This window comes from Gopherus evgoodei, chromosome 3, assembly GCF_007399415.2.
Source record: "Gopherus evgoodei ecotype Sinaloan lineage chromosome 3, rGopEvg1_v1.p, whole genome shotgun sequence".
Taxonomy (NCBI): domain Eukaryota; kingdom Metazoa; phylum Chordata; order Testudines; family Testudinidae; genus Gopherus; species Gopherus evgoodei.
The window spans coordinates 129,814,241-129,838,520 of NC_044324.1; the positions used below are offsets into that span (position 1 = coordinate 129,814,241).

Here is a 24,280-nt window from a genome sequence, read left to right on the forward strand (position 1 = left end):
TCACTACATCAGTCCGGTTACGTCGGGGAACTAATCTGGCTGCAGGATCTCATGCTGCAGCAGTGGTAGAAGCAAAACAAATGCTTACTCATGCCGGGCTGGCAGGCAGTAGCGAGTCCCACGCTCCGGTCCTTGGACAGGGTGGAGCAAACCAGTAAACAATAAGCCCCAGTCCTGGGTCAGGGTGGGGAAGTACAAAGTCTGTGGCTCAGGCCCTCACTCAGGGGCTGAGCAAACGATTAAGTTCAGCCAGCCCAGGCCCTGGATCAGGGTGGGCAACAGAGAGTCTGTGGCTCAGGTCCTCAGGCAGGGGCTGAGCAGACAGGTAAGCAACAAGCCCAGGCCCTGGGTCAGGGCGGGGCAATACAGAGTCAGTGGCTGAGGCCCTCAGGAAGGGGCTGAGCAAACAGTTAAGCAGCAAGCCCAGGTCCTGGCTCCGAAGGGCCTGGGAGAGGGAGAGACTGCCACCTATGCATTGGGTGTCAGGGAGGACACAGGCCCACCCACTCCAATGTGTCCCAGCCCGGGGCCCTCGCAGCAGCAGAAGACCCACTGCTTTGTCAGTGGGGATCCTGGCCGCAACACACTGACATAGGCTCTGGCAGTGCTGCAGCCAGACTAGGGTCGGCTGCCTGTGGGCTACTTCCAGACTCTCCCTCTAGAGGTACCTGCATCCGGACAGTGTCCTCCAAGGGGTCAAGCACCCTGGGTTCCTCAGGGTAACTGGCGAGCAGTAGGCTTAGCAGCTCCTCTGGGTAACTTGTGAGGGGAAGGCTTGACTGCTTTTCCGGGCTCTGGTCGCCTCCGGCATTGGTTGGTCTGGCCAGTCCTGGGGTCGGCCATTGATTGACGGGGTCTCCCAACCAGGACTTCGGCCATAGGCGTCTAGCATCTCTATGATCTCTAATGATCTCTGGGGTTGGGCTTTTATACTTCCTGTCCTGCACCTTGACCTCTGCAGGGCGGACGCAGGGTTCACTGGCTCCATCCACTTTGGTGTCTGGAGAGGCTTGTCCCTCCCTGGGGTGGCGGGGAACCACACTGCCTCGTTACGTGCCCACTTGTGTTTTTTCCAGTTCATCAAGGGGACTGACCATTATCAGTATAAGGTAGTAGCCTTCAGACTGTCAACAGCCCCTCATGTGTTCTCCAAAGTCCTTGCGGTAGTCACTACCTACCTACGCAAGGACATACCTAGGGCGTCATCATCTTTCCATACTTGGATGACTATCTCCTCAGGACCCATCTGAAACCAATGCCCTTTGCACTGTCCAAATGGCAATGGACCTTTTCTCAAGCCTTGGCCTTTGTGTAAACTTAGAGAAAACTGCACTGACTCCAGTGCAACACCTGGAATTTTGAGGGCAAAATTAGATGCCATACAAGTCTGAGCCTTCCGCCCAGCTCAGAGATTTTCGACTATCATTGATCTTGTATCCATGGTGAGAACCTGTCCCCAAATCTCAGCCAGGACATGCCTCCAGCTAATTGGCCACGTGGCAGTGGCCACACTTATGGTAAAGTATTCATGGTTACGCATGTGACATCTTCAGGCATGGCTACATATAGTCTATGTACCTCACGGACACAGCCTACACAATCTCCTATCCATGCCTATGACAGTCAAGGACTTTCTACTCTGGTGGATATAGCCCCACAACATCTGTTTTGGGGTTCCTTTCCTTTCCTTCATCCAGCGCCGTCCATGATTCTAACAACCGACACCTTGATTAATTGAGGAGAGCACCTTCACACTCACATCAACCTTCTGGAGCTACAAGCAGTCCACAATGTCTGCCGATACATTCTCTCACTGATCGCACATTGCACCATCAGAGTCATGATGGACAATATCGCCTGCATGTTCTACGTCAACAGGCAGGGCGGAGCAAAGTCCCAATCTGTGCTCAGAGGCACTGAAGTTATGGAAATATTGAATACAATATGGCATTACCATCTCAACCGCATACCTCCCTGGACACCAGAACACCACTGTGGACTCTCTGAGCAGCAGATTCTCCCATGATCACGAGTGGGAACTAGATACGTGAGCCCTTCAGTACCATGTTCAACCTCTTTGTCATACCAGAGAACTCCTGCTGCCCTCAATTGGAGCCCTTATGGCATACCCACTTGTACACAACTTTTCCTGAGGACGAAGGATTCTATGTCCACATCCCAAATTTTTGCCCAAGGTACCAGCCTCTTTCCATCTCAATCGACCTATCCACCTTCCCTGGTTCTTTCAAAAGCCGCACAGCAACCAATAGGAGGCAACATTGCACACCCTGGACGTCAGACGACCATTCTTTTTCTGTCTACACAGAATTAAACCTTTCTGAAAATCTTATTGCTCTCAATGGCCGAAAGATCGAAAGGTGCATCTATCTCTAACAACTCTTTTCCAAGTGGATCTCGCAGTGTATGCATCTGTTCTACCAATTACACAATTGATAGCCTTCTCCTGGAACTAGAGCACATTCCACCTGCTCACTCTCCACCTCGATTGCCTTTCTCAATAATAATTGCTGACATTTGCAAAGTGGCCACATAGGCATCAGCAGACACTTTCAGTTATCACTACACCATTACTCAGCCTGCCTCAGGAGGACACTACTGCTCTACTAGGACACACTGTCCTGTCATCCGCAGTAAATACTGCTCTGAAGCCCCGGCCTTCCAATTAGGAACACTGCTTCCTAGTCACCTACACTGGAGCACCCATAAGGAAATGACTCAAAAAGAAGAGACGGTTACTCACCCTGTGCAATAATTGTGGTTCTTCAAGATATGTATCCCTCTGGATGCTTCACTACCTGCCCTCCTTCCCTCTGCTTCAGAGGTGAAACATAGGCTCTGCAGCAGAGAAGGAACTGCAGGGGCGATCGGACTTCACAGCGCTATATATGCATCCCGCTCATGGAGTGAGACGGGGGAAGTACACGTGTGCAATCTGACAGGCACTGCTGCAGAGGGCGCTGCCGCACTGACAGTGGAGCACCCATAGGGACACATATCTCAAAGAAGGTCAGTTAATGCACAGGATGAGTAACCTCTTATGTGTTGGAGTCCAGGAGTCAGGAGAAGACAGATGCTTTGCTTTTCCAGCAGCCAAGGAGGATAGCTGGTTGTAGGATTTGACTTATCAGTTACCTACTAACCAAAGGTTGCTATGGAATATGGATACCTGAGCTAGGGTCCAGAGACAGGATCCTAGTAGAAATCCAAATGCTCTCTGCTTTCCCAGTAGATTGGCGGTGGGTGGGTGTTTAATCCTCTGGCTAAGAGCTGTTAAGTCTTTTAAGCCATATAAATAACACTGTTCGTGTCATCTTCCCCTTTCATCCCACCTGGAATTTCCATCTGTGTGTGCCATTGCCAATTGTCTAATATCTTCCATTCAGCCCAATTACAGCCATGATGCTTTGGGAAAAAAGGAATAGGGAGCTTGTCTGTATTTCTGTGACCTGTGATGCTCAGGCTGCAGTGTTTTTGAAACAAATATTCTTCAGTGTGCTCCCTCTCTTTAATATTTTCTTTTTGTTGTTATTTTTCACTCCTTCCTCACCCTACCCTTGTTTGTTCTGACCTCTCTTCTCTTCTATTGCCTCCTGCGATGTCTTGCTGCAGCCTCTCCATGTGACATAGATTGGCTCTTTCAATCATTCTCTCTCCAGCAAGTCATTGTAAAAAGAGCAGCTGTTGTGTAGAGATAGCTATGAGGGCGAAAGCCAAAATGTTGCAGGGGGAGGGGGGGGCGGTCTTGCTGGGAAGGCCATTAAAAGAAAGGTGTTGCTTTCCCAGGGTTCGCTGGAAGAGAAGCTTCCTTTTCCCCATCCCTCCTTTGTTGAAATAAAATCAACAACTAATGAAACATCAAAAGGATAAACAAACAGCCCACTATTAAACCTCCCAAATGGCCGATTTTGTTCCATTGCCTGTTTAAACTGTTTCTCCACCTTTCTGAAAATTTGCCATCTCATATTGCTTACTGTCACACATTGCGAATTTCATGGGAATGAACCAGCACAGACAGCCCTGACATTGGCACATCCCTAAATCATTGGGCATTTCCTTTCTGTACTCTTTGAAAAGCTGGACAGATATTTCTTGTGGTAAGTGGCACACATATCTGCCGGCTTTGTTTCCATCCATACTATTAGAATATAGCAGGGAGATGACCCATTGAGGGCAGAAAAATCAACTTGGATTTCTTTTTTAAATCAAAAGTGCATGTTTTCCCCAAACCTATATCACTTCTCTCTCAGCTACACTTGCGTTACAGAGCCCATTTTTTGCTCTTCGGTGATTAAAAATAGGCCAATTTAAGATGCTGTTGTATATTTTATTTCTGTAATATAGACCATTATTTTACTTAATCAGAAATAAAGTTCTCTTTATTTTGTAGCTTTTCCAGAATTAGGTTACTGATTTAAAAGGAAAAAAAAAACATAAAATGTGATGCCCTGCGCTGTATTTAGGTCTTGTACTGTACCTAAGTCAACCCTCACCCAGTAGTGGAAGCTGACACAACATAACATCAAAATGTGCTGCCCTTGTCAGAAGATGTAGTGGATGTTAATTTCACTTTTCTTGCCTCCTGCGCCAGCTGTTTCAATTTACTAACAAAGCAAAAATGTAAATAAGCTAAACAGATTTGGTTTAGGGCTTTTTTTTTTTTTTTCAATTTTTTATTTCATTGGCCAAAGGCTTTGATCAGCTTTTTCTTCTCTGCAGCGTAAGCAGCAACAGTGTTTAAATATTAAGAAGGGCAAGAGTTCTGTGGGAGATTGCTGATAGGCCAGGAAGCTGTTAACTCTTTAGTGTCTGGGCAGATTTCATGAGTTAAGCAACATTATTTTTGAAACCCTCTGCAAAGAGGTTTACTCCTTAGACACACTTTGACATTTTTGACACTAATTCTTCATGTATTCTGAATGTTGTGTTTAGAAATACCTCAGGGCTTGTCCACCCTGAAGTTTAGTGTATGGCAAGCTGTGGTATAAATCTATAGTGCAGCAGCCTGCTGTGCGCTAAGGGCTGTGTGGACCCTGCTACTGCACACTAACTGTTCTGTAGTCCACTCTCGCCTGCTGTTGTTACACCCAGCCTTGTTGCTTATCAAGTCTCCATGCAGAAAAGTCTTAAAGGAAAACAGTGGCTTTTCACATCGTTGGGTGTTTTCATTTTTTCTCTCAACATTTTTTCCATATGAAGGAAAAACAGCTGTTTATCAATAGACACCAATGGTACACAGCAGGTTAGCATAGGAAGTGAAGAACAATATTATCTTTATGCAGCATTACAGAAGGATTGCTGCAAGCTAAATTGGAATTTGGTTGGGATATTGGGTTTAACGCTCCTAGGCTATGTCTTCATCACAAAAAAGGTGGTGGTGGTTTTTTATCAAGGAATATAGTGTTGACCTTGCCTAGTTGGTCATGGTAAAAGCTATAGTGCCTTGTCTATACATGGGGCTTTTCTACACATAGAGTTACTCAGGAGTAGCTATTCCTGAATAACACCAAGTAGGGACACACTTTTTCCAGAATAAGAGTACCTTGTTCTGGTTTAGCTTAATCCACTTTGAAAGATCTTTAATGGCCACAGATGGTCAGTATCTGAGATTACATCCCAGCTGTATAGCCATTCTTCTACTCACAGAGTACCCTAGTTCAAGAAAATGGGTATTTCCCACTGTGCCGTCAACGCCACTTACCGAGTTTTTACCTGACAGTCTTCCACACATGTACTGACCAGGCCCAAGTGTACTTAACTTCTAAGACCTGACAGAAATAATACAAGGTGATACAGCTGCAGGCATGAAGGAGGGAAGGGTGATAGGGTGTCTTTGAGGTGTTGTGGTTGGAAATCCAGCCAGCCTCCTAATTTGGTATACAAACTAGTTAGTATGTGGGCAGATTAGAAGGATTCATTAGCAGAGCAAGGAAAAAGTGAGTAAAGGTTGTCTATCATAGGCTAAAATGAGGTTTCAGAGTGAGAATCGGAGCAGAAATGGTAGTCTCTTTCATGTCTGGCAAAAATTAAGGCCTGTAAAATAAAGTATTTCTAGAAGCATGACTGGACAAGGAGAAGTTGATTGGAAATGTCATCTTTTAAACTACACTTTGGAAAATCTCAGACTTCCTTCCCCAATGAGCCAAACTCTGGTCCTTACCTAGGGGGAGAAAATAACTTGCTTTACTACCCACTGTTACTAGTGTATTAAAGCATTTGTTGTTTCAGCAAAATTATTTGAGATGATTACCATATGAGCTGAATTTGTGAACCTTCATTTTTTGCAATAAGTTTACAGGTGCCTAGTAGTACCTTTGCAAGACAAGATAGGGGATAATTTCCCTTTAAAATGGACATGGTCTTCCTGCATGGACAAAGATTATTTTAACACATCCATCAGTATTTCCCTCTTGGCTTCTCCGGAGGCAGAACTCCTGCAACAAGTGTTGCAAGGAAGATGCATGCTGTTCATTGGCAAGCAGACCAGAAAAAAAAACAGAACACAAAATGCCATTGACATAGCCATGTTTTTAATCACCAGCAGTGCACAAAACATCTATTCAGCAGTTTTACAAACCTACAGTGCCTGCAAGGCTGTGGATTTCCCTTACAAATGAAATATTAGAATGTTCCACATAGCAATAGTTTTAAATCCCTTTTCCAATGATTCTTAACAGCATTTAAAACTTCTATACTGCAGTCCACTTTCTTCTGAGAAGGGGAGAAGGAATAGGCAATTTTTAGATACTCTAGCTCTAGGGATTGGTTTTATTATATGGAGTATTTAACCTCTGTTACTCTGTTGCCCATTGTAGGAAGACAGGATGCTGTACTAGATGGACCATTGATCTGATCCAGTACGGCCATTCTTATGTTCCCTGTTAAAAATCAGATCAGTTCAGTAGTGATTATAAATTACCATCTGAAGACTGTTTGGCCTGTGTGAAATGAGTTGGTAATCTCAGTTCACTTCCTTTTGGACAATTGTCCATGTCACAAAAAAACTCTAACAGAACTGGCTCCTTGCTTGCAGTCTCATCAGAGGGGTCAAGGAACTAGCCTCATTTCAGAGGTGGTCTCTCCAGAACAGAGCTGAGGCACAGTGGCAAGGAAGAAGCATTAGGGAAACTTACACTGCCATAGCCCAAGTTGTGCTTTGTTGAGGACAGAGAGCGTCAGTTGCCTGGACTGTCAGTCTGGTACTTTTCAGCATCACTAAATTAGAAGAAACAACCAGCCAACCAGAAAAAATAATTATTTAAATCAATCTCTCTTACTGCTTTTTTAAAGTTTTCTTTGTTGCTTAGCATACCATATATGTCAGTCCACCTGAATCTTGGATGACAAGGGTGTGGAAAACCAATTCAAGTCTTTGCATAAGTATGTAGTACATGCATTTTGGTTCACATACAAAGTTCAAATATATCTACTGAAGCTACCAAAAATATGAAAATCGTTCTTGTCATGTCTTGCGGCTAGACATTGCATGCTGAGGTCGACCATAGGGAAGTACAGTTTGCTTCTAATTTTAGCATTTACTATTTGTGTTCCTGGATTTTTATATGATACTTCCAACCCACTGATGCCTTCACCAAGGAACTTATAGTGCCTGTGCTTACTTTATGGGAAATTGAATTTTTATATTCTTATGTGGTTAAATTTAGATCCTTTTTTTCCATTTCATGTATTGCCACAATAAAAAATAGGTGTGGATTCTATCATAAATAAAAAGGCTTCCTTCCCCTGTGCTTTGCATTATTGAGTAATGATTGATGGGTTTGCAGGGAAAGTCAGTCAGTCCACTCCCACTTTATCAATTTGTTGTTGTTGGCAGTCGCCCATATTACATTGATAAAGCATTCCATAAATCTAGTACAAGGTATATTTTATTTTCTGGAGTAGAGTGCTTTGTCAGTGCCTACTTTCCATGTAGGCTGGATAGCTCTACTCCTTCTTGAAATGGTCCAGTTTGGGGTTGCTCTGTAATTAGCATCAACTTCAGGAAGGTATTGTATGTCCTTAGTTGGAGCAAGATATCAGAACATAGGCCTGGAAGTCTTGCTGATTTAAATTTAGGCCAGATAATAAAATGAGATTTGTTCAGCAAGGAAATTGTTTCCACTATGCACACGCCCCTCCAATTTTAGTCATGGTTAGTATTTTTGAGACATGAATTTTAAATAAGAAATATCTTATTCTTCTTTGTAACAAAATGTGTGTGGACTGAACTGTTGCTTTGCAATATGTGTGTGGAGAGTTGACAGTTCTGTTCCATAGTCAGATATGGAACTCAGATATCAGACATGGTTTTTAAAAACTAAACAGACAAAAACCCACTCTCATGGTGAGTTTTTATGTTCATTTCCTCATCCCCAGATAACTCAAATTATTGTGATGTGTTGATTGATTACAGCAGTTAAGTTTCTTAGTAATCAGCTTCATCACTTATTCTCAATTCACATTTGCACCTTTGATTTCTCTTCCACAACACGGTGATGTGAGTTGTCGTTGACTAATGAAGAACAGAATTGGTTTCGGCATGAGACAAACGGAATGCCGACACCAATCCCAAAATGCATTAATCTTTAATAATCCACATCTGCATGTTTATAAATGATATAACCAGGGGTTGCTAATGTTGATACGTCCCCTTCCAAACAGAAACTGACATAGAAGTTCGTATTTGCAAACTACATTAAAGGCATATGGCTGAATGTTCTGTGTGTGACCTTGCAGAGCGTACTAAATTTATGGAAGTTTTAAAATGATTGAAAATATATGAAAATTTCTAGGCTCTAGCACTAGTCTTTTGGGTTTCCCATTGTTGGGCAAGTTTAAATATGGCATGATAGATCCTGTCTCACGGAAGGTCAGATTCGTAAAATGCTGTTTGGAACTTGCTTTGCCTTCGAAAGCTTTTATTCATAATATCCTAGATTTGTCTTTTTGCCTTCCTGGGGGCTTTCTTTTTTCCTGTTGAGCAGAAGTGTGTATTATGATGAGATGCTCATGTTATTCATGATAAACACTATTCTGGTGAAGCTTGTTCCTTGTGGGGGTGGGGTGGGATTAATTATTGGTCCTACCTTTTTTCTAACAAAGTATCTATTCATTACAGGCAGTGGAAGTTGCAAAGTTAGAGTAGAGCAAAGAACAGCAGCACACAAGTAAACTGCTTCAATGCTGCAGATTAGCACTGTTCCAATTTCCACCTGCTTGCCAGCACTTAAAAAAGGAGAGATGGTGAGAAAGAATGAGGGAAGAAAGAAGAGCCTGTGGAACAGTGGGAATATCTTAAATTAGCAAATGATGCTACTTCACTTATCGCTGGCCCCCAGTGCTGACCCCAAAGTGCAGACAAGAACATGATCTGGATAGTCTTCATCTATACTTAGGGATCAGCAACCTATGTTGTCAGCCGTTGATTTGGAGTTATTCCCAAGTGTAGATGGGTGCTGCAAAAAGAAATGTGGTGGGGAGTCTAAGAACATTTTTTATCCTATCTTTGGTGTCCCATGGATTTTCACATTGAAGATGTGAACTTCCAAAGATTGTCGGTGAACTACCAATATATATGCCTTCTGTTATGTTAAAATTGTGATGTAGGTCAGTTTTTATTGGGAAGCAAATCCAATGAATTTTATACCTACCTCTTTATAGACAGTGCGTTTCAAGCTCTTGAGTACAGTGGGCTCAACCAAGACCAGGTTAGAGAAAATTCTCCTTATAGATTATAAACTGTCTCTAAAGAATGATCATTAATAGTAAAAACACCTTCCCTTGGAACTTGTGTTAACTTGCTAAACTAAATTCTTAATATTTTATGACGTTTCATTTTAGAAAATAGAGAATTTGAATGTAATATAAGGAGGCAAGACAACTTCCCTATCTTTTGTTAAAAGCATTCAATTGCTTACAAATTGGATCAATTGCAAATTAATTTTTTTTAATTGAAATATAGAAAGTAATTAAAAACACATTTGTTTTCACTAGCTGGAACACATAGTTTACCACATTAAAAAAAGATATAAAGTAATACATCAACTATTCCTATCAGGCTAGCTCTTACTCTGCTTTGACTCATGCAAATCTCACTGAAATCACAGTGAACAGGACAGAGTAAGAGCTACAGTAAGGATTTGACTCATACATTAAACAGATGGGTACATGTTTTTTGCTGTATCACCTGTGAGGTTCCTGTTCATTATGCATTATTTTCTCTTATACGTTATTCAGGAAAATATAATTTAGCAAATATAATAATAATTTAAAATCACCGTAGAGGTGTGATAAAATGTTTTGGACAGGCTGTGTTTCTTTGTCCCATTTTCCCCTTCTTCCCCCTCCCCCAGATTTGCACAATTGTGTTGGATGTTTTTGGGGCACAGAGAGAAAAACGTATGAAGGGAGTTTTTGCTGGGGAGGCTCAAATGAGAGCTTTTTTAAAAAAGTCAGTGGCTTGGCTTTGAAAAGGCCTATCTAGTATAGAGCAGTGCTTGAGTGAAAAAAAGGGAGCAAGCGCCTCATCTAATCTTTCTCCTGGGGACCTAGGTGGACAAATTGGCAACCCTGTTCACAGCCTTTCTTTTCCCCCCTCCTCTTTGTACCATAAGAACTGCTAATCGGATCCATGCTGCTGCAACTGTGGTTAGTTATTAACAGAATAAAAGCAGATTTCTTCAAAAGAACGGATGGGGGGAACCGACTATACAAAATTGCAAGGTTGTTAGAATCTTAAATGCACAGCAGTCGATTCTTCCCCCTATTCTGAATTATACGATGAATACAGTCTTTCATCTGTCACTGTGCCCATTTCTTCAGAAGGCAGCCAATATTAAGCCTCTCACACAAAACAAAAAAAATTAAGATGTTAGAAAGAGAAAAGCATTGGGGAAGAGGAAGAATAAGAAAAGAAGAAATCAGGTTTTGTTTTTATTAATTTGGCCTGGTGAGAGAAATATGAGCTTCCCTGCTCAATTCAGTTCCTGCTCCTCCCGCCCCCAGCCACCATCTCTGAATGCAAGGATTAGAAAAGACTTAACTAGTTGTTCTCCTGAGCTGTAATATTCTGTACTGGCCTCCAGCAGAAATATTTCATGCTGTGTTAGCTCCCCAGTTTAATGTAGATTGTGCATCAAATGAGCAAAGGTGAAAATGGAAGGAAATAGACCCCCAAAATGAAACTTCTCTGTATCTAAATTACAAATCATAAGTAGGTGTTATGGGATTCCTAGGTTTAGATTAACTAATATTTTCTATATTTCTATAAAGAAACCTTGCGACCTTCTTTTGAATTGCTCTGGCACCTCCATGGTTTGCAACAGGACTTTGAAATTTGGCAGCGGGATAATCCTTGGGCAGAAAGATGCCTTTTAGTGGCCTCATGAAAATCCATTCAGATTTGGCCGAGTTGTAAGCTGTTGAAAGTTGCCATTGGCTAACTATATTTCACACGGCTCAGCTTGCTTAGGAGTTGCTGCCAAGAACTCTCAAAATTCCCTGAATCGTGCATTGCAGTGGTGCCTCATTTCAGCAATCCACACCCAGAGGAGGACCTCCGGATGGGACACAGACAAAATGAATCCTTCTGCCACTGCTTTCCCCCCATTGGCGTTCACTCTGGCCTAAGGGAACATCTGCTGCACTAGCATGCCTGCTTAGGAGTCTGTGAGTGCTTAGACTCCCTGTTTCTACTAAGAAGTGCTAATAATTCTTTGCCCTTTTCAAACCTGCATCTCCAATATGGCAGACCCAAGTTTCAGAAACACACTATGGTGATGAGCACCACAGAAAAATCCATGCAGCATTTAATAATTCCATAGGTAGGGCAGCATTTGTATGATGTGCAGTATATTAGAACTTGGGGCAACACACTGGGTGGTGAAGGATAAAAAGAAATATCGAGTAGCTCCCTCATTCATTGAGCACCACCCATTCTGTGCACTGAATGAGACGTGGGGTTCTGTGGAACAAACAGCATATGCTCATGAATTAGAGACGGTATCATAATGCTTATGCATGGAGGGGGGGGGCAGAATTAAGGTTACACAGTCTTAATTCTGATTTCCTAGCTTTTGAGTGCTTATCTACTCAACCTAAGGAAGATTCTTTTAACACAGAAGTGGTTTTGGTTGATTGGTGTGTGGTTTTGTTTGTTTTTGTAATATAATGTAGTGTTTATATTAAGTAGCATTCAGAGGCCCCAGTAAGGATCAGGGCCCCATTATTCTGGACACTGTTCTGCCTTGAAACTCCTACAATCTAAGAACTATATATTGTTATGAACAGTAAAAGAATTCTTACTAGTTGTTGTTTTTACATGATTTGTGAGAGTTAATATACATTAGAGAAACCTGCGGCTTTGAAGGATGATACAGTATTTAAAGGGCTAATATGGAAGATTCAGGGCCAGATCCACTGATATCCTTTGTCTGCTTTGCACTGCTCCTGTGACTCAAAATAGCTATAAACCTGGTTTAAACAGCTGGGTAAATTGAGTTTACAGCTATTTTGCTTTGCTAGAGCTGCACCGATTAGTCAGAAGTCAACCTGGCCCTCAGAATGCAAGTTAACCTGCAGTTAGAACATCAACAGGTGTGAGGACCCCGGCTTTATTCTTGTCAGACCGAGTGTGAGCTGGCAGCAGGAGCAAAGAACTGAGATGTGGAAAGTAGAAAAGTGATAATAATATTGCAGTGTCATTGATACAATCTTCTCTTCAGTCTTTTTTCAGTTTAAGTGGTATGTCCCAACTCTGTTCAGTCCAGAACAGAACAGAGAGAGAGCACCTCTCTGAAAGATACAATTTAACCCTTTCTGCCTCTGTTTCAAACCATCATACAAAATATTTAAGAGTTTAACATAACCAATTTTTATATGCAGAAAAATCATAATCTGTCATTATATTATTAACTATTTAAAATGATTTCTCCTTTTTCTCTCTCTCTCTACATTTTTCTAATAAAAGGTTGATTTTTAAAAATAATACAGTCTGATAGGCAATTATAACGTAATGTGGGCTACCACTTTTGGTATTTTAACAACAAAGTTGAAAAGATTGTTATCTAAATTTTAAAAACTTCTGTTGTGCATGCACCAGTAGTTGCATAAAGATTTTTATAGGCACTGCATTCCACACTACCTATAATACAGTATGGCTAGTACACAGTGCTACTGATTTGAATGGAACTCCTGCTACCAAGATTTGCATGTGACAGTGTGACTGTATGATGTCTATGGAAATGGAATAGCATGTCATTGCCAAGTATTTTAACACACATTACTCTATTTGCTGTGATTTTACATAATAAAAATGCTATGCAACATACACAGTAGTGTTTATCCTGCATACATTCTGGCAAATGGAATACCTCATCAGTGTAGCAGCAGTGCTACACAAAAACATGGGGAAAGTTCAGCTCTGTTAAAAGTTCCATTTGTATTGTACTGGGTCAAAATAGTTTGTCAGTGAAAAAAAATTGTTGTTCTTTCTCTTTCAAATAGCTACGGTAATGTACGAAAGCTACGGTAATGTACGAAATCACTTGTTTGCATTCTTTGCAATTTTCTTTCCAAAATTAAATAGAAAAATCAGTTAATATGGAATTAAAAGTAGCTTCTAACAGGGGAGTGGGGATGGAAGGTTTGTGCCCATTCTTGCTTCTTTTTGATATGTTGTCTGAAGGCCAGAAAGGGTGGCTGGGTTGGTAGGTTATTTTAATAGTACTTACTTCTTTCTTTTGATTGTTTTTTATCTTAGAAATATCTGGAATGTCTGGTCTTCCCTAGCTGTGCTGAAAATTTTTTTGGCATCTCCTAAAACTCCTATTATGCATTTTTAAGCTTCACATTGAAGATTTGGCGGGACTTGAATTCGTAACAAAGGCCCTGCTTCTGCCACACACAGTCCACACAGGTAGACCTCTGCAACTGCAAAGAGCCCCATTAAATGCAGCATTCGCCTACCCATCGGACATCGCACAATCAGGCCAATGAAATTTTTCTCCTTAGTGTTTTAGTGAAATGGGTATTAAATAAACAATAAACCCCAGAGTTTTAACTCTTTTGAATATAAATCAGTTCTCAATTAATTACGCTTTAATTCCTAGGGTATTTAGATTGTAAACTCTTTGCAGCAGGGACCATCTTTTTTTTTCTGTGTTTGTACACCCCCTAGCACAGTGGGGTCCCGCTCCATGACTGGGGCTCCTCGGTGCCACCACAACACAAATAATAAAAACAATGATCAAAGAAAGAAAATGGATAAACCTTTTTAAAGAAACAAACAGGTCATCTTTATATATCTGAAAGAAACCAAAAAAGCACCAACTCTTTTCCCCTTATGGGTCACCATTTAAGGGTTAAATGGCGATCTTAGCATTGTTCTCCTTTTGCTGCTTTTGGTCTAACTTACAATTTTATAGTCTGTTGAATTTGACCATGTGAATAATCTACAGTAGCACCAGTTGAGCTAATCTTTCTTCAGGTCTCGCAGTGTTGATCTGCTCGTTCTTTATAGAAATAATTTTCTCTTGTGACTTCACCAGATTTTGTTCTAAAGCTTTTATTAAATAAAGGGGAGATTTCTAAAGTACCCCTTTGTAAATAAATAAATACTTGAGCAAGTGGTTACAGGTGCCCATCATTTTATTTGAGAAACTCCCAACTTCACATTTCTAGAGGAGGCAGATGAAATTGATTTCTGTAGTGCCTAATTTACATACGCACAGTTCTAAAGTTTGATTTTGCCAGTGCTGTGCTTGCGTGACTGTATATGCAGGATAAGGTTCTTGCTCGACAATTGACATTATCAGTGTTAAAAATTAGAGTGTTAGAAAGATTTTACAAGCTCATCGTAAATGGATGCAAAATAAACTACACAGCATAGATCTTCTGTTTGATTTTTAACAGCTCCCAGAGGAATTTCTATCCCTGACACTAAAGGAATTCCCATCTTGGGGCTGTACAATGCAACCAGCAGTGCCCCTGCATCTTTTAGTAACTTATAAAGTCATAGATGGTTTTTACATGTTTTAGGTTTACTTGAAATATTCTGTCTGAGAGCAGTGCCTCAGGCATACACAGTATAAGTGGTAGCGTCCTGTGTTAACATGGAATTGCTGTCTATTTGCAGTCTTGAGTCACTGAATCATTTCAGTCTTGCAGAAGTGTTCATTATAATGTAGACGCTTAATGTCTTGCTACAGTCCTTTCCTGAGTGACATAAAAATAAGTCAGTATTTTGTTCTCGTATGCTTTAGAGTTCCTAAATGGGCTGAGGATCCAAGGCCCCAGGCACTGAATATTTCATAGTAGTGCCATGTTTGGTCTTTTGGAGAAGGAACTCTGCCTCTAGACTTCCATTTGCATACTCTTGCGAAGTGCAGAAATGAGGCAGTTGTCATATCCCATCATAATACTGCATACTATGAGTTTTAGTGCAGATACTTTCCGTTCAAATAGCTAGGCAACTTTTATATTTTACTTTAAAAATTCTAGTTTGTTTCTTTGTATTGCATATAAATCTAATGTATCTTTTAAAATCAGCTGTTGTAATTGTGGCTAGTTTCTCTGACACGGTGTAGATGGAGGATAAAGAATACAGAGCATTTCACTTGCCTTCTGTGGTTTGCCCATAGGGTGATCAGACAGCAAGTGTGAAAAATCGGGACGAGGGGTGGGGAGTAATAGGTTCCTATGTAAGAAAAGGACCCAAAAATCAGGATTGTCCCTATAAAATTGGGACATCTGGTCATCCTATTTGCCTTTAACATTTGGATAGTTCATAGCTCTGCAGAAAGAGCAATCCTTACTGGTACTCTTTGGGACAAATCCTTATGGCTACAGAAATCACCCCAGGATTTTCCCCTCAACCAGTAAAAATGGGTGGGAGCTAAGCAAGAGAAAATGGCGTTCTACATGCACAAATCTACTTGACATGTTCTTTATTCTTGCTGTTTTTTTAAAAAGGAAATCAGTCTGAAAATAATCTGTTCATTTTGATGAGGAGGCGTTTAAGTCTCTCTGCTACTGTTTATACCACACTCATCGCTGCAGTGTCTGACCACCTAAAATATATTTTTATTGCCTAATCTGAGCTGGTCTTCCAGCTGCTTTAGCTGTCAAGAGCAGCCAGATCTCAAAATCAGTGATGAATGAAAGTCCCAAGACGCATCTGAGACTTGCTGTCCTTTCTCCTTAGGCTGTGGCAATTTGATTGGTTGGTGTGAAACTGTCACCATTTTACAGCAGCACAAGAGTTGGTGCTTGATCCTATATGCTTAGCGCTGTGTTGAGGGTTGAGATGCATCCCAGGGAAGTGGCTCACTAGTGTTATTCATCAATAAAATAAGCAGGGGCAGAGGATGATGCTTCCACTGGGAGACGGGAACTGCCTGTCCCATCTCTTCCACCTGTGGCCCTACCCACACTCCACCTCCACTCTGCCCCAAACCCCATCCCATTCCTCACTACGCCCCCTTTCCGCTTAGCGCCGCCACACAGCGCGTCCCTCATCTTCTTCCCCTGTTCCCTGCAAGGTCCTCACAGCCCACTGTCCCTCCTCTCCTCCACCCCCTCCCTTGCAGGGGCATGGGGGTGAGGAGGGATGCTGCTGGGAGTGGACTGGAAGAGAGGAGGGACTCACCAAGTAGCAACAGGTGACAGGGGCATTGGGGAAGGGAATGGAGCAGGGAGGGGAAGAGGCAGAGCGCAGGCAGGGCCACCATGGCCCAGGCATCCAGCAGTGGGTTGGTGGCGGCTGCACCAGGGGAGATTTAGTCTCCCCTGGCCTGTTATACCCACCGCCCATGACAGTAAGTCCCTTCTTTGCTGCTGTGTAATAGTGTTGAAGGAGGAAAGCTCTAGTGCTCTAAGCCTCATTGGTTTGAAAGTCTGGTCTCCTTGGAATAACAGGTGAAAATGTTGATGGTGCTGTCTGTGCTCTTTAACCTTGCAGGATAGATAAACTGTGATCTATGCAGTTTACTGGTTGTGAGAGTGGTGGTGGTTTTTAACATGAACTTAAAATTGGGTCATATCTGCTCTTTGTGTATATGAAAGATACCATGCTATTTTTTTAATAAGAGTAAATGTTTGCCTTTGCTTTGAATAACAGTATACCCCATCTCTATCTGATCTCACACCACGCTTTCACAGCATGTGCATACTTACGTTTTTTATTTCTGTGTTACACTTGGACATTCAAGTATATTAAGTCCACCGATTAATTGAAATATTTTTTTAAACTGTTATTAGTCTTTTCTGTATTGACTGAATTTTTCTTTGGTTATATTGTTGGCAGCAGTCCATGTCTGCTTGGCTGGAGGCCAGTTTAAACTCGGCAGGGTGAGCCCTATTGTTCAGCAGACTTGAATTTTGTTAAATTCTCTAACAGAAATATGTGTCAGGAGATTTACAGCTGTAAATTGGATCATGTCAGTGAGGCTGGGAACTCGCTCAATACAAAATTGAACATTTCGGCATGCCTGTTGCTAAATATGCTTATGCACACTTCCTCCTTGGGTTACCAAAAAAAAAAAAAAAGTTGTGAAAAAAGCTAGACCTGCTGAGCTGTGTCTTTTAATGTATACAGTTGGTACATTCTTTGATGTTCAATGGCTTAAAAAAATGTAACGGGTTTTGGTCTGTTTTTTAAATTTTCTCTCTGTTTATTGCAGGTAGTCAAATGCCACCTCAGCCTCCTGGTAGTCAGTCAGAATCCAGCTCCCATCCTGCCTTGAGCCAGTCACCAATGCCACAAGATCGAGGTTTGTTAGAAGTTATTTATTTATTTATTTTTTAGTTTACGTCAGATATACCTTTTGTTCTCAGGAGTTCATCAGTGTGGTGGAATTTCTCCAAGTTCGTTTCTCTCAGTAGAATAATGACAACCTTCATTTAAATAGACTGTGTGGGGTTCTTAATTCTCTTGTGGGAAGAGTAAGTGAATAGGGGGATTTACCACAACACAGTCGGATGCAAGTCTTTTTCAAAATACTGTAAATAGCAGTAATTGTAAAAGGATTCTGCTGCAAAGTCTTAATGTTCTACAGAATTCAAATAAAATAAACTTGAATTATAAATATCTAACTTGGAATTTGATCTCTGTAGAATAGAAATATTATCTGGTTTATAGACCACAGTTTTCTCACTTTAGCAAAACTCTGATGTATCTATCCCACGTCTTTGGATGTAGGCCATGGCTGGTCTACAGCCTAATTCTAGAAAGAAATTTAAAATCCCTTTACATTGAAAAGAAGGAGGGGGAAACAAGCTGGTAAGGTTGAGTGGTTCAGGATCCCAACCCGTCCACCCCTTACTTTCAAAAAGTGTTGGATCCTATTCACAGTGTAGTGAAAAGTTGGCTAGCAACAACCCCATTCAAGCGGGGCTGTTGCTGGCTAGCACAGGTTCACACACCAATGTGGACAGGGTTTTTTCTCATTACAACTGTATTTTAACCCCGCCACCCCAGAATAATAGTATATCACAGTTTCATAAACCGATGATAGCAAAATAACTGTGGAACCAGAGGTGCTGTCCACACTATGATTGAATTGTGCTAGCAACAATTTTATAAAACCAACTTGCCATCTGAGATAACGACAGAATCATGTTAAATGCCACCACTACAATAGTCTTGGTACTGAAGATATCCCAGATCCCATTCTGTGGCTCCGCAAGTACTTCTAGAAGTCTGTTTGCAGCTAGTGAAACCCGTGGTATAAGTAAGGACAGAATGATGCATTCTGGGATATCGTCCAGGAAGTACTAAGAGGATTTCAGACAGAGGGGGAAACGGTTAATTGGAAAAAAAAAATTCTGTATTGAAGTGTGCCTCTTCCATGGGATGCTGGTTAGCAGAGAACATTTAGTATATAATTATAGGCTTAACTCAGTTGTTGTGTTTATTTTACAGGTCACCTTTAAACACAATCCATTGCTAGCACAGGTCCTCAGTTCCACCATAAAAATTGTTTAGAGTGATCTATATGGTGGAGAAAGAACTGTTTCACTAGCCAGTACTAATGCAGTATATTGCATGTGATGGACTGTCATAAAACAATGGGATTGCATCAGGCAGGGGCTTCAGAGGCCCAGGCATCTCAAAAGATATGTGCGTTTCTTGATTGTGTCTCAGCATAGCATGTGGCACTGCCCAACAAAATGTATCTTTACAGCGTGGATACATTCTGTTTGCCAGAAGCTGAGAATGGGTGTGATTACCTGTTCTGTTCATTTCCTCCGGGGCACCTGGCAGTGGCCATTGTCAGAAGACAGGACACGGGGCTATATGGACCTTTGGTCTGACCCAGTATGGCTGATCTTATGATATATTATTAGGCTTCAAAGAATGGGTTAATGACGCTAAGGCTGAGTGGGATGCTCTAACTTTGTTGTGTGGGTCAATCTCTTGATCACCTTTCTAGAGGGGAATTAGGTGGTACTCAGTGGTTGAAGTGCCTGGCCGGGGAAAGGTAGCATGGGGTGAATCAAAATTGAAACAAGGGAGAAGACAGCTGCCAAAACTAAAAAGCCAAATCGGTGAACAGCAGTGGGGAAACCAGAATGTATAAACAAGGTTGAGTTGGCCTAGGTTTCTTCCCAGTGCTGTCACACAAAAGGCTTTCACAGATGGAAGCTGAACCTAGTAGTATATTTTTAAAAAACATATTTTAAGCTGTAACTTTGGGATTTGTGCTTTAACAACTTTTGCATTGTGTTATATGCAATGTGCTTTGTTTCTGTTTGGTTATAAATTGAGACTTCTAGCATGCTACACACAATCCATGTGACCCACCTTGTATAAAATGTCCATTTGTTTCATGCAGCCGATATGAAATTTGTAACCAGCTAGGTTATATTGATTTTGCAGAACATGATCCCCAAAGCTTCTGTAAAGGCTATGCAGTACACACATAAACATGCATACATTCCCTTTTGTGTCCTATCATTGATTAGAGGCTCCTTTGAAATGGAAAACTTCACCTTTTAAAAAGGCTGTTACATTAGTTGATTCCTTTGCTTGCTTGAACTGATTTTCACTGACTTGGAGAGGGAAAGGAGGAGGGAAGGTGGGGCTCAAAGGGAATGTGCTTGTCAATTACTGATAAAAACTGAGCAGAAAATCGTTGCTGCTGAAGACACCTGATCCACAGGCATCTATTACAGTAATTTAAACACTTGGCTCACTGATATGAATGATTTCCAGCAAAAAACACCGAGTGACCCTCCAATTTAGGATAACGTGTTTTTGTTCCTTCTAGCACGTCACCTAACTTTTCTTTCCTTGTTTAGATAAATGACTGAATGAACAAAGGGTTTCTGATGGCTTACTGAATGGAATCCCATACCCTCAACACTTGAAAAAAATATTATTAGTCAGATATACTGCAGCTTGATTGACAGGGTAGAATTTGAGCTACAGCACTTCTAAAGCCCCACACTGAACCATTATGTTTACACTTAGTTATTTTATTTTGAAAGTGTTTGATAGTATTTTATCCTTCTTTCCATTGTTACTCAGCACCCAGATGGGATTGCTCATGTTTGCCAGTCTCAGGCTGTACATCCCATACTGTAGAAGTGCAGTATCAAGGAACCTGGTTTTTTTTATATGGTGTGTGTGTGTGTGTATGTTTGTAATCTATGTTCATGTGCACAGTAATCGGAATTTCTGTGGGTTTTGGATATGTCAAGCCCTTCAAATTACTTTTTATATCGTTTATTTCTTACTTTTTTTAGCAGTAATGTAAAACGTTATCTATATTTGCAAATGATTTTGAAAATCTTTCATATCATATCTGGTCCATAGTTCCTTTGACCTGGTATGATACCAGTGGAAACATTTGGCTCATGCTGCTCACTTCCATTCACATTTTGTGTCCTTTAGTTATTTGGATTTGATACACAGTCAATGGAACCTCTAAGGATTTTATCAAAATAAGTTGTTTTATATGTATGGTGCCACAAGAAATTACACAGAAGTGGTTGCTCCATATCTTTTTGATGCAAAGTTTGTAATATTTTTTCTTAGCTTGATGGAGCAAATTCAGTCTTCAGTCATACCACTGATTTTAGTAGAGTTACTCCAGATTATACCCTGGCGTCATTTTCTCTGCTTCCATACAATTAATTCAAAGTATTTTACAAACATTAATTATTTAAGCCTCACAATGCCTCCATGTGGTGGTGAAGTAAGTAATATTGAACCTGCTTTTACAAATAGATAAACTGAGGTACATGGCAGTTTTATAGTCAAAATTTTCAGAAGTAACCACTAATTCAGAGGTCCTCAATTTTTAGGTGCTTTAGTTTGAGACGTGCTGAGCATCCAATATTTCAGTAGAAGTCAGTAAGTATTGTGGATGTGCAGCACCTCTGAAAATCATGCCTTAGGTGTCTCGGATTGGACATACAAAAACGGACATATCCAAAATTAACAAACACTTTTTTAAAACTATGACCTAAGGGATAGATTTTTAAAGCTCTTTATGCTCCTAATGCCCTTTGAAATCAATGGAAGTTAGCTAGACATCTAAATACCTTTAACAATCTGTTTCTTGGTGACTTGTTCAAGGTCACAACATGAATTAAAGCCAGAGCTGGGAATAGAATCTAAAAATCCTAATTATTCCCTGGCCTAAACACTAGATTACACTCCTTCCCTTATTATAGTAGCCTGATCATTTTATTTGTTTGTTTTGCAAATGCAAAAGTATATTTTACAATAACGTCGAAATTTGACTTTTATTTACCTCAGAACAAACGAAAAGTTCTTTCCTGTATCCTAAAAAAGCTCACAAAACTCATCTTCTCCTATTTAAGTAAATTTATTTTTTAAAATTCTCATCTGGGTTCAAAAATTGCATGCCAAGTTTCAGTCTTATTTATACTAAAATAGTAAATTGGGAACTTCTCAGCACCACTGAATGTAATGGAAACAGTAAATGACCACATACTCCTACTCTAGCATATGCTGTCATAATGGGGATACTTAAAGGAGCCTTACTTATTAGGGCAAATGAATATGGGTCAGAATTAATTTATAAAAAATCTTTAATTGTTTTCCCCTTATAATTTTCACAGCAGTGTATAGTTAAATATTCATGATAATGCTGATGATATGCTAAAGGTCTTGAAATAGATCTGGAGTCTCAGAATCAACACAGGTTATTTAACCCTTTTCATCTAATGCACCATCAGAGACTTGCTCAGTGAAATCCCAGAGCACTGGAATAATTAGAAGATCGTAATGAGGATTTAATTAGTCCTTGAGATATGCTGAAATAGGACCACTGAGAACTTTTCTATTTGGACATGGATTGCAAGCAGAATTGATGCCAACGCAGTTGCTGTGATGTGCTGGAAAATGTATTCTGTTGCTGGAGGCAGTTTCATGGCACCATTCTGTGCCTGTCAGATCTGCATGGAGGATGCCCAGAGTGAGAGCTTCTGAAATTGTTGAACAGTAACCGTCCTCTTCTCTCCTCCTTCTCCCAATATCTTTCTTATCATCCTTCCCACTTCTAGCTTTATTTCTTTACTTTGTTTACCTGCTGCAGCTTGTCATGGGAGGGGGATAGTACTATAGTATATTTTGCTTAAAATCATATCAAAAAGGAGAAAATGGGTAACAAATAGGATCCAGTTGTGCTGAGCAAAATCTAGATCTGTTTAACACAGCTGCGTGTAAGCATTATCTCCAGATCTAGCCCTTATTTAGTATTAGATCTTCACAGAAGTGATATTTATCAGTAGCTGCAATGTAGTAAATTTAAATAGCTTTTGGCAGCGGAGATGTTATCCAGCAAGAGGTAGTAACAGATGGGATGTGATCAAGCATTTTGATGTTTTCTTTGTGCTTCCCTACAAAAAACTAAACAGCAATCTGAATTTCTGTAACTATAAACTGCAAATTTACTCATTAGATTTCATGAAGTTTTTGTTATCCCCTTTCAAGTTATTTTCTTTCCTCATATATTCTTTCCTCTTTCCTCATATTGTCACTATACAAACTTCACCATTATTTAATTTCTTTTAATAAAATATAAATATTTTTATTTGTTCAGATGGCATAAATTCCAATTTGGGAATTTGTCCCTAAATTTCCTCCACAAATCCTGATATGGTTTAATACTGACATTTGATGATAGAGACTCTTTTCCCTGAAATCTATTCCTCATCTTTAAAAAAAAAGAAAAGAAAGAAACAAGAAGAAAAAATAGATCAGAGAACCCTGATTACAACAAAAAAGATACGGTAGTTTGCTTTTAGATCTTAAAAAGCTCCCCCTTCCTCCTTACATTTTTGCTCTCATTTGGGGATTTGGGATCTACTCAGAGCACAGAGGAGCCAAAGAATTAAATGATTCCTGTCATTAAAATTCTTCTGCTTGCCATGTTAATGATTACAGCACTTAAGGTTAAATCAGACTTGGAAATAAGTTTGCTTGATGTAGGCTGAAGTGTTTCAGGCTCTTAAAAGGGAAGGTGCTCAAGGTGTGCACCAGAGTGCAAAGCCACAGGTATGTTTGGGTGCCTTCTGCTTTCACCCCTTTCTCCAAGTGGGTGAGTGCAGCAGAGCTAGCTCAGTCTGACATACATGAATAGCATGCCAACGTGGAACAAATCTTCATGCTCAGCAACCTGCTACTAGGTGAATTGTGTTCTGGACAACCAGAGGAGTGTTTCATATTAGACACAGAGCAGATTTTAGCTGAAGCTATTACAGATTTTTGGAAGCAGTTATTAGTTATAAGGATGCCCCATAAAACCAGTTTTTCTCAACTTGAATGGCATTACTGAACAGTCTCAATGCTCTTCCTCCTTCCCCTTCTTCCAAAAGGGAGACAAGCACATATAAAAGTGATCAAATAGTTGGCAGAATTGTGTTGGGGAAGCCTGTGCTGCACCTGGTTTCCTTGAGGACCAAATTCAGCCTGGGTGTAACTCCCGTTGAAGTGAACATAGGTTTTACCAGCTTGCACTAGAGAAGAATTTGGCTCTTTGTATGACTCTGGACAGCACTGTCACATTCCTGAGCACTTATTTCACACACAACATTTAAGAGGAGAAAGGTGTCATCAGTATGTCTGGTTGTTTTACCATTGCATTTTTTTCTGGAATGATGCAAGTAGGGTGACCAGATGTCCCGATTTTATAGGGACAGTCCCGATTTTGGGGTCTTTTTCTTATGTAGGCCTGTCCCGATTTTTCACATTTGCTCTCTGGTCACTTTAGATGCAAGTCATATGAATAAT

General features: G+C 40.7%; 1 protein-coding gene across 1 annotated transcript in view; it reads left to right on the forward strand.

Annotated features, from left to right (window-relative positions):
• The window catches only part of ARID1B (AT-rich interaction domain 1B), a 441,148-nt gene that overhangs the window by 309,739 nt on the left and 107,129 nt on the right, over nt 1–24,280 (forward strand). The window contains 1 exon segment of the mRNA XM_030556641.1: nt 17,697–17,786. Within this exon segment, the coding sequence (XP_030412501.1) occupies nt 17,697–17,786 (90 nt within the window).